The 11,442-nt window shown below is 37.5% G+C and overlaps 3 protein-coding genes across 3 annotated transcripts; all 3 read left to right on the top strand.

Moving 5' to 3' along the window:
• The first annotated feature begins 1,543 nt into the window (after nt 1-1,543).
• Nucleotides 1,544-4,305, top strand: LOC147567560 (serine/threonine-protein kinase STY13-like). The gene is made up of 6 exons (XM_086669734.1): nt 1,544-1,819; nt 2,047-2,179; nt 2,308-2,503; nt 3,025-3,149; nt 3,242-3,400; nt 3,837-4,305. The coding sequence occupies exons 1-6, from the start codon at nt 1,689-1,691 to the stop codon at nt 4,155-4,157; spliced, it is 1,065 nt and encodes a 354-aa protein (XP_086525860.1). The 5' UTR covers nt 1,544-1,688; the 3' UTR covers nt 4,158-4,305.
• A 1,830-nt stretch (nt 4,306-6,135) lies between these two features.
• On the top strand, nt 6,136-6,501 carry LOC147567559 (uncharacterized). The gene has a single exon (XM_086657441.1). It carries the CDS (start codon nt 6,136-6,138, stop codon nt 6,499-6,501), a length of 366 nt encoding a protein of 121 aa, XP_086513567.1.
• Nucleotides 6,502-6,543: 42 nt separating this feature from the next.
• On the top strand, nt 6,544-7,221 carry LOC147567558 (uncharacterized). The gene has a single exon (XM_086657440.1). It carries the CDS (start codon nt 6,544-6,546, stop codon nt 7,219-7,221), a length of 678 nt encoding a protein of 225 aa, XP_086513566.1.
• Nucleotides 7,222-11,442: the final 4,221 nt, after the last annotated feature.

Genomic DNA, 11,442 nt, shown 5'->3' with positions numbered 1-11,442 from the left:
CTGAAAGGATGGTCGTTGTATCCTGAAGGCATACACTCTAATTGTTAATACTGTTACAAGGGTGTAAAATGTCTTAAGGAAAAAGAACTTTTTCTTGCCTCGACTACAATTTTTTTTCTTATTATCTTTCGATTTTCTTTTTATTTTTTGCTATCTTGGTTAATCTGAAAGAAGGAATACTGATAAGTCAGTATTCACTTATACTCTATCTCTCTATAAATCAAAGAAAAGAAGTTTATCTACTTCAAACCGAGACTCTATCTTAATCTGGACAAGACAGAGCAAGAACGTAAACTCGACTCATAACCAGAAAAACAACAATCTTAAGACATTTTAATATGTAATAATTATTTCTCTGACACCAAAATGTACTTGCATTTTTTGCTTTTGTAGCTACAGCGACGCTTTTATAAAATTTCGCTGAAATTGTCTGTGAAACCGTTGCTTAATTACATTTAAAAGTCTAGCAAAAAGTTGACCGCTCATTCTAGGGTTCATGAAATTATGAAAATGGTGAAAACCAAGGCTTATTATGACATACAGGATCAACGCGTAAAACTTCTATTTTAAAATACACTTTGGTTGTAATCTTCTGACTTTCTCTCTCTTCTTCCTCAAGATAGTGTCACAATTCCTTCAATGGCTTTTTCCTCCATACTTGTTTTCGAGATTATTAAAGCACACCCCTCCACTTAATTTTGCTAAACTTAATCTGGGTACCGATTCTTATCCACGATTAGATCGATTGATGATCTTTAACATTCTCAGTTACCCTAAGGCCATGTTTGACGTGCGGGAATGGCGTGGGAATGGAATGTGATTCCTGGGAATCACATTCCAGATCATGGTTTGGCTTGTGGGAATGGTGTGGGCCGGGGAATGTGATTCCCTCAAAAAGGGGTAATAGCAAACCGAGGGGAGAAGTGGGATTGTGATTCTCATTGCACCGGAATTACATATATTAGTATTTATTGACAAATATATCTTTAACAAAATATTAAATTACCAATTTTATATTTTTTTGTGAGGTTTGGTATTAATAAGTACTATTTATGTTTATGAATAAAATATAATTTTAGACAAATTTCTATTTAGTTTTACGAATAAAATTTTATTAAGACATTTATTTATTATCTTTAAATTCTAACCCTTTGGTGTATCGTGTTATTATTTCATATCTACGAATTTTAATAAATAACACATATTCTAATATACAACAAAGTTGATGTGTATTTTATGTAGTTTAAGTAAGGATAAAAGTGAACTTTTACAAATATTTACATTCATATTCCTATACGAACCAAACACCTAATTAGGAATATGTCAGGAATCAAATTCTCATTCCTGATCAAACCAAACATCAATCTACAGTAATTAAATTCTCATTCCTAGGAATCACATTCCATTTCCGCGCGCCAAAAATGACCTAAGAGTGTAGGGAAGTCAGGGTCGGGTTCATATGATTAAATTTTTGGTTTTTTCAGCAAATACCACATTTCTGTTTAGTTTTGATTTTTAAATCTGTTTCTTTGTTATCGTGGTAAATAGTAGAAGTAAGCAATGCCAATTTATCAGTTTGAGCTAGCTCTTATTAACCCTAAATTTGTTTATTTCAACAAATGGGTTTGATGGATTGAAGTGTTAATAGATATACTAAAAGTTTGTTACCTAAGAATCTAACAAGAAAAATGGAATCAAGTAATGGATTCTACTCAGTTGATGAGTTTCATTTGGACCCCAAGTATCTGATTGATCCTAAACAACTTTTTGTTGGTCCAAGAATTAGGGAAGGAGCTCATGCCAAAGTATATGAAGGAAAGTAAGTTCATTTCTACTTTTATGATGATTGATGAATCTGATTACAGCCTACCATGATTCAGAAAACCCTAGTTTACTTTCTGGTGATTATCAATATAAATGAGTAACCCATTATATGAACCCTTTTTTACCCTTTTCTCGAGCTCAATGAAATTTGTAGGATTGGTGGAACTCAATTTAGCTCTGGGTATGTCTATGTTGTCTTATTGTTCTGTGTATTGTTTTCAGATATAGAAATCAAAATGTTGCCATTAAAATTGTTAATAAAGGGGAAACCCAAGAGCAAATTACTAAGAGAGAAAGACGATTTGCTCGACAAGTCACAATGCTTTCTAGAGTTCAACACAAGAATTTAGTAAAGGTGGGATTTCGTCTATGCTAAGTCGAAAAATCTAAAACTCGTTGGTAATTGAGATAAGTTATTTATATGTGTTTCTTGATTAAGGATTTTTATAGAACTGTTCTTGGTTTTTAATGTTGTATCAATAGTTCATTGGAGCTTGCAAAAATCCGGTAATGGTGATAGTAACTGAACTTTTACTCGGTGGTACACTGCGTAAGTTTTTTGTGAATTTGCGGCCGAGATGCTTGGACACACGTCTTGCAGTTAGTTTTGCACTCGATATAGCTCGGGCAATGGAATGTTTGCACTCGAATGGGATTATCCACCGTGATCTTAAACCCGGTAATTGCTCTTTTCTCCATTTCATTTTCTTTACTTGTTAATCAGCTCGGTTGTTTTATACCTTTGATACCCATTAAATCCATTTATGCTGAATATATGGTTGACAATGCTCAACTGAGGATATTGAATTTCTATATATTATCATTGGCTTTAGCTATCTGAAAAAAAAAAATTCTTTCTTGGCGGTTAAATATTTTGACCTATCTTATAATGATGTCATAGTTATTCTTAAAAATTTGAGTTCATGATAAATAAAACTGTAGCATCATCTGATCCATGAGCCATTCATAGCATCGAGCTTACCAGGACTGGTGTTATATACTTGGTTAAAGATGGAAAACCGTGATAGACACATAAGTCCTGTTTATACTTTATATATAATATAGGATGCATCAGAGCAATCCTGTAACTTAGAATTTCTGATCCTATGTGTGTGTATTAGTATATAGTATATGTGAAATACCCCTGTCGGAAAGATAACAAAGTGGACGAAAATATTGACACGTGATTATTTTTTCCAGAAAATTTGATATTGACTGCAGATCACAAAACAGTGAAACTTGTCGACTTTGGTCTAGCTAGAGAAGAATCTGTAACAGAGATGATGACTGCTGAAACAGGGACATACCGCTGGATGGCTCCAGAGGTATATCCGAACAAATTGCTCTTCGGAGGAGTCTCATTTTCAATAACTACTCCAGAAATATAAAAAGATATAACCTTCTTCTGATGGCGTAGTTGTACAGCACAGTCACATTAAGGCACGGCGAGAAGAAGCACTACAACCATAAGGTGGATTTATATAGCTTTTCTATCGTCTTGTGGGAACTTCTACACAACAGGTTGCCGTTTGAAGGTATGTCAAACCTTCAGGCAGCTTATGCAGCCGCTTTTAGGGTGAGTTATATCTCTCTCTCCTATATATGTCAAGGTCTTTTGGGTGCTTAGTGAGAGTTCACGTCAGGAATAAAACTTCGAGCCACATGCTGGAGGCTAATTAGGTACAATATCGATAGGTTATCGTGTCTCAGGCACACAGATTGTATCAGAGCGAGGCAGCTTGATCCTAAGGGTGTAGGAAACGTGTTAAGTCTAAAAGGGACCCCACGTGCAAGTGGCACGTGTAAGAGATCGTACTTAGTCCTGCACTCAGCCCAGACCCTGATTTATAGGTGACGACGCCAATACCTTGGGTTGTTAAAGACTTTTGGTTGGGCTTGGGAAAGCTCATGCCACAAACAAAACCTCGGGCCACTGATATATATATTGTCAAAATAGTGGACCGCTCTCTAAGCCAATCAATAACTAAAGGTAGTTATTTTTGTTATCACAGAATGTGAGGCCTAGTGCAGAAAATCTCCCAGAAGATTTGAGTTTTATTATAAGTCAATGTTGGAGGGAGGATCCTAATGCGAGACCAAACTTCAGCCAAATAGTGCAGATGCTTCAACATTATTTGATCACCATTTCACCGGTCGAACACATGACCCCGTCTCGAACATTTAGTTCCGAAAATAAAGTCTTTCCACCCGAATCTCCCGGTACAAGTTCTCTAATGGCTGTTCATGATGACAATGTTATGGAGGAGAAACCAAATAGTAACATACAAAACGAGTCGAGGGGATGTTTCTTTTGTTTTCGCCAATGTTACTGATCTCCCCAACCATTACCATTTTGTAGCAGAGCAAAATTTTTTGATAGGAAAGCTCAATAAAACCATAGTTTAGTCCTACAAATTGTCATTTTTCTGTTCTTGTAAGAATGATTATTCTCATCATTTATATCATAACAAGCCTTGAAAATCTCTTTATTGCACCAAGTCTCTTATTTGTACCTTACCACATGTTTATGTTTCTCCTTTTCTTCACTGTTATTATGCATAATACGCACACACACACGTACACAGGCGCGCACACAGACGCACACACACAGACATTTATATATCCAAGTTCTTCCAGGATGAAAAGCAAGAAACGAATTTGGGACATCTTGACCAGCGAGGTTAAGAATATGAGAATCGACCTTGCTGATCTTTAATCTAGTATGTTACTGTATAAACTTTACCCTGAATTGAAATTCATGTATCTCCTGGTTTGTTATATTCCTTGAGCTCGTGAGTTGAAACACTAACGTTCTTTTCAGCAATTGAACCTGAAAATTGAAAGAGTACTATGTACCGAAACAAAAAGATAAGATTCTTGTTCTGTTTCTATTGGAATAATATATTCATTATATTATATTGGAGAATATACAAATACTATTAAGATAATATTACCATCATACTATAATATATGATATAAAGAATATTGGAATAATATACAAATCATATATACACATATATTATATTTGTATATTATTACAATATCTATTGAAATAATATATTGAATAAAGAACAATTGGGAAGGAAAATCATCTCAAAGGATTGAAGACAATCAAACGATGCATGTGTCAGGATCCAACGATCACCAATACTTGTATATATTTAGCTTTCCAATACTTTGTATTTATCAATATTTATGTAACATATGTACACTTCTAATTATGTAAATAGGACCTATGTAAAGCCTATAAATACTTCGTATTCAAGTCAATACAATTCACCTTTGAATTCATACTTCTCTCTTGTGTCTATCTACATCTCTCAATTTAACATGGTATAAGAGCAAGGTTATTAGTGGGATATTACTCTCAAGTTATAAGGAGTTTCATTATTGTTCGGTTCGATTGTCTTACGATCAAGCAAAGGATTATCAATTTTATATACTCACTCATTACCACTCAAAGGTCAGTAACAAATTCAAAATTTTCATATTTTTTTTCCGAATTTTTTTTCGATTTATTAGGCTTTTATTAAGCCAGAAAATCAATTTCACCCTGTTCTGGAATTAACTAAACCTAACCCAGAATGAGTTCTAACCCATCCAGACTAGAATAACCTAGTCCCGGTTTTGTTTTTCAAACCCGGAATAGCCTTATCCAATTTTTTTTTAAAACTGGACCACACCATCCCGGTTTCTTCTAATACCAGGATAGACTTACGGACAAACTCAGAACCAAAACCTCAAATTGGTTCCCGATCTCATCACAGGAGAACTTATCTTCTCCGACGAGAACAACCACTCCGACCAATTTCCGGCATTTTTTTTCGATCCTAATCGCACTAGTTAACAATCTATAGGTGGTTATCACATATTAATGAGTTAATTACACGATTTCGGTGCTTATTTGGGATCCAAAAACGACTTTACAGAGAGTTTCAAATTTGTTTCTCTCTCTAGAAATCAACAATAATCGGTATGTACTAATCTAATTAATCTCCCAAATCAGACTATAGATGATCTAAAAACCACGACCGACCAACCCTTTGCTGTTTTCTACGTTTTTTTTTTCGCCGTCAATTTTCTCTTTTCGGCGGCAGAAACCCTAGTTCTAAGTATTCCTGACGTACCAATCGCGACGGTTCCCAACCGTCTCTGAGCTATATTCTAACGGTTGTTACCGTCACCTTTAATATAATATCTTTTTCCTTACAAAAAAAAAAAAAAAAGACAATATAATAAGCAAACAAACTAATTTCAAATTGCTTAATTTTCTTCCTTCACAGTTCCTTCATGGCCACTGACAACCCCACAATGGTGAATAACGATGTCTTCGACACGACTACCCAGAGTCCTATGAACACCTCTGACACATCACGCACTGTTAACCCAGTTTGCGATGAATATTATGTGCATCCTTCAGATACTGGTACTTCCGTTGTCCAATCTCCGGCTCTCACTGGGCATGACTACGCGACTTGGGCTCGTGGCATGCATAACGTCATTGTCATTAAAAACAAACAAGGATTCATCGATGGCTCTTTGCCCAAACCCACGGATTCCACCCATCTCCATGCTTGGATCCGCTGTGACACAATGGTTAAGAGTTGGATCCTCAACTCCGTTAGCCCTGACATCCGCAGTAGCATTATGCATTCGACTTCAGCTTTTGAAGTTTAGAAAGGTTTAAAAGAAAGGTATGCCAAATCCAACTCTCCTTACATGTATCAGTTGCGAAAATCCATTGCTTCCCTTCGTCAAGAAGCTTTGACTATTTCTGCTTACTTTTCCCAACTGAAAACTTACTGGGACGAGTTAGATTCCCTCCTCCCTCCCCAATCATGCGCTTGTGTTACTGGGAAGGCAACCATTGAGTACCATCACTCTGTCCGTACGATGGAATTTTTAATGGGACTGCATGAACGTTTTTCACCCATTCGTAGTCAGATCCTACTTATGGACCCCTTGCCCTCTTTGGCCAAAATTTATAATATGGTTACTCAAGAGGAGCAACAACAATATATTGCTGCTGGTTCACCCTTTGACTATTCTGCTCTCACTACTAAGATCGCGGCTGCTGCCAAACAACATACTCAGAATTCTCAAAGAGGTAAACGACCATGCCCTTATTGTAGTACTTGCAAAATGCACGGGCACTCCACTGAAAATTGCAACAAGGGTGTACTATGTGATCATTGCCACAAACCAGGACATACAATAGAAAAATGCTTCCAACTACACGGCTATCCAGAGCGTAAAAACATTCCCCACCGCACTCTAGCTGTATCCAGTTCATCCACCAACAACACGTCTGCAACTCCGATCTTAAGTCGAGAGCATTATGATCGACTTATCACACTTCTCGAAGCCAGTGTTGCCCTGGTTCTAAGGCGACTTTAATGTCAGGTACAATTTTAATGTCTAACCCTTCTTCTTGGATTGTAGATAGTGGTGCCTCTAACCACGTTAGTTTTTCCCTAAGTGCCTTCAGCTCTTACGACTTGGCCCCCCCATCATGTTATGTACAAATACCTGATGGGACCACCTATTTGGTGAAACACATTGGCAGAGTGGTTTTTTCAAACACTCTAACAATTGATAATGTTTATTACATTCCAAGTTTTAAATTTAACTTGATTTCTGTTAGCCAAATAAGTAAATCTTTACATTTGGACGTCAATTTTTCTCCAACTCATTGTGTTTTCCAGGAACACTTGACGACTCGGCAGATTGGTATGGCTGATGAAATTGATGGCCTCTACATCCTTCGTAGAAATGTTTCAGTACTCGCTTTCAATAAGCCGCTCGACATTTGGCATCGTCGACTTGGGCACCCCAGTTTAGGACGCCTTAAATTTTTAGTTGAACAATTTAATTTTATTTCTTATGACAAATCGCATGAATGTTTTGTATGCCCTATGGCAAAGCAACACAAGTTACCATTTAATAAAAGTACTTCATTGAGTAAATTTTGTTTTCAATTAATCCATGCCGATATTTGGGGACCCTTTTCCGTCCCATCTTTGACCAACAAACGGTATTTTCTCACCCTTGTTGACGATTTCTCCAGATATACTTGGACATTTCTTATGGAATCCAAGTCTGAAACTAAGAAATACTTAGATTTCTTTTTTAAATTCAGTACCAAACAATATCACAAGACTATCAAGCCTATTCTTGCAATCAGACTACAATGTCTTCAAGTCCGATTGAAATTTTTCGTTCTGATAATGGAACCGAATTCCTTACTAAGGATTTACAATCTTGGTTTCACTCAAACGGTATTATCCACCATCGTAGTTGTGTCTCGACTCCCCAACAAAATGGGGTAGTTGAACGCAAGCACCGACACTTACTTGATGTCGCACGTGCTCTTCGTTTTCAAGCACATGTTCCACTCACATTTTGGGGTGAGTGTTTGAAAACAGCAACTTATTTGATTAATAAGATGCCAACTCCCATTTTGTCATATAAATCGCCTCATGAAATTTTATATGAGACAATTCCAGATTACAAGAACCTCCGCGTTTTTGGTTGCCTCTGCTTTGGCCACAATGTCAACATAAAAAAATAAGTTTGACCCTAGAGCAAAACCAGGTGTTTTCGTCGGTTATCCTCCGGGTAAGAAAGGATACACAATCTACGACCTAGAGTCTAAATTACTCTACGACTCCCGAAATGTTACCTTCTTTGAAGACAAATTTCCCTTTATGGTAAAGGACAATGTTCATTCGTCTACTGACTCTTCGATTCTCCCTCCTTTTAAATTGGACGATTACACCCTCCATCCAACGACGCCTATATTTTCACCATGTCAAGACGAATATCAGTCACCATCTTGGATGGAGCCCCTGGTTTCCTATAATGCCACTACTCCTTCCACCATTTCCCCTACGGTGGAATCTCCATCAACTTCTTACACCCCGATTACCTCCGACCCAAACCTCTCAACGATGGGAACGACCCTTCACCATCCTTATCTTCCCCTTCGATTGAGCCTTCTTCGACTAATCAAAATCTCGAACCCACAACTACATCACCGTTTCCGCACTCTGACATCGGCTCTCCGCCAGTGACACAACCAGAGGATGAACAACCACTTCCTTCTCGACCACTTCGTACCCGAAATCCGCCACCTTACTTGGCTGACTATCTTTGTTCGTGTACTGTTACACCGACCTCCTACACACCATATCCATTAACAGACTACATTGGTTTCGAGCGTTTTAGCCCTTCTCATAAGGCATTTCTTACTTCGATCATCGCTACAGAAGAACCAAAATCTTATACGGCCGCCAAGGAAATTCCAGAATGGCGTGATGCTATGGCTAAAGAAATCTCAGCCCTCGAACAGAACAACACGTGGGATCTGACCCCTTTACCACCTGGCAAGAAACCCATTGGTTGTAAGTGGATTTACAAAATAAAATACCGCTCTGATGGTTCAATTGAACGTCATAAAGCGCGACTCGTTGCCAAGGGTTATACCCAAGTTGAGGGCATCGACTATCATGACACCTTCGCCCCAGTCGCCAAATTGGTCACTGTTCGTGTCTTACTCTCTTTTGCTACCATCCGAGGATGGCCACTCCATCAATTGGATGTCAACAATGCATTTCTTCAAGGTGACTTAAATGAAGAGGTGTACATGAACATCCCACCTGGTTTTGGCAAACCAGGCAATAATCAAGTATGTCGCTTGAACAAATCTCTCTATGGTTTGAAACAGGCCTCCAGACAATGGTTTGCTAAATTTTCTACCGGTCTAAAGGCCGAAGGGTTCAACCAATCTTCCTCCGACCATTCTCTTTTTTGTTATTTTCATGGTTCGACTGTAATTTACATTCTTGTCTATGTTGATGATATCATCCTAACGGGCAATAATGACAAGGCGATTCAATCTCTTCGACAGCGTCTTGAACAACGATTTTCTCTTAAAAATCTAGGACGCCTCCAATACTTTCTTGGAATTGGAGTTTCTCGTTCACCCAAGGGTATCTTTCTTTGCCAACGAAAGTACACCTTAGACATTCTTCGAGACTCTGGTCTCCTTGGAGCCAAACCTGTTTCATTCCCAATGGAACAACATTTGAAATTGCTACCGACAGACGGTACACCTTTAGATGACCCCACACAATTTCGTCGTCTGATTGGTCGACTTCTTTATGTCACTGTTACGCGACCTGACATTGCATTTTCGGTCAACTACCTTAGTCAATTTATGCAACACCCCCGCACTACCCATATGGATGTGGCGACTCGAGTTCTACGATACTTGAAAGGTACCCTAGATCATGGGATTCTCCTTTCATCATCTAGCTCTCTCACCATTTTTGGTTTTACTGATTCTGATTAGGCCAGTTGTCATATTACTCGGCGTTCTACCACCGGCTACTTCACTATGTTAGGTGCAAGCCCATTATCTTGGAAATCCAAGAAACAACCGACTGTTTCTCGCTCCTCCGCAGAATATACAAATACTATTAAGATAATATTACCATCATACTATAATATATGATATAAAGAATATTGGAGTAATATACAAATCATATATACACATATATTATATTTGTATATTATTACAATATCTATTGAAATAATATATTGAATAAAGAACAATTGGGAAGGAAAATCATCTCAAAGGATTGAAGACAATCAAACGATGCATGTGTCAGGATCCAACGATCACCAATACTTGTATATATTTAGCTTTCCAATACTTTGTATTTATCAATATTTATGTAACATATTTACACTTCTAATTATGTAATTAGGACCTATGTAAAGCCTATAAATACTTCATATTCAAGTCAATACAATTCACCTTTGAATTCATACTTCTCTCTTGTGTCTATCTACATCTTTCAATTTAACAGTTTCTCCTTCAGATATTTGAAGGCGTGATTTGAAGGTATAGCATTTAAAGGACTGCCTTTTATTGTTAGTCTGCGTGGAATTTCGTGGTTATTATGATGCTTTTAGTAATGCCTTTTCTACACCTTTGACGACTCTTTTTACAATACTCGGTTACGGTTTCTTTATCACTTTCTACTGACAACTTTGGAGATATTTTTGCAACCCCTTGGTCACAGTTTTTCTCTACACCTTCGGTGATGCTTCTTTGAAGCTTTCTACAGCTATTGTGGACATCTTGTAGGATGTTTTCTTGCAACACTTTTGATGACGTTTTTCCACCACTTTTGGCAAAAAAATGGTCCCTTGTGGCACTTCCAAAACGCTTTTTAGGGATATTTTTGCCAAAACTTCACCAATGCTGTCTCTGCAAGGTTCTTCGGGACAACTTGGTCACTTTTGGCGACGTAATTTGACACTTTGGTGACGCTTTTGTGCCATTTTTGGCAACAATTTACTAGTGATCTTTACAATATCAAAACCCTAGTTATTTGAATGGCCGAAAAGTCGGTCGAAGCCAACCTCAAGTTTTTTTTCACCGTGAAAATTAGAGAGAGATTTGAGTTTAGGGTTTTAGAGGGTTGTTATCTATTATAATAAAACAGGTCAGTCGGTTATCTAGGGGATAAGTCTGACCGTCTATCTTTATTGGGAGTTTGATAGAGATTAAATCCGACGACCGATATATAATTCTCTTTTTGTAATTCG

Source organism: Eschscholzia californica, unplaced genomic scaffold (genome assembly GCF_041429995.1).
Source record: "Eschscholzia californica isolate CP2 unplaced genomic scaffold, dmEscCali1.0.p SCAF_1, whole genome shotgun sequence".
Classification (NCBI taxonomy): Eukaryota; Viridiplantae; Streptophyta; class Magnoliopsida; order Ranunculales; family Papaveraceae; genus Eschscholzia; species Eschscholzia californica.
This window is presented reverse-complemented; position numbering and strand designations above follow the sequence as displayed.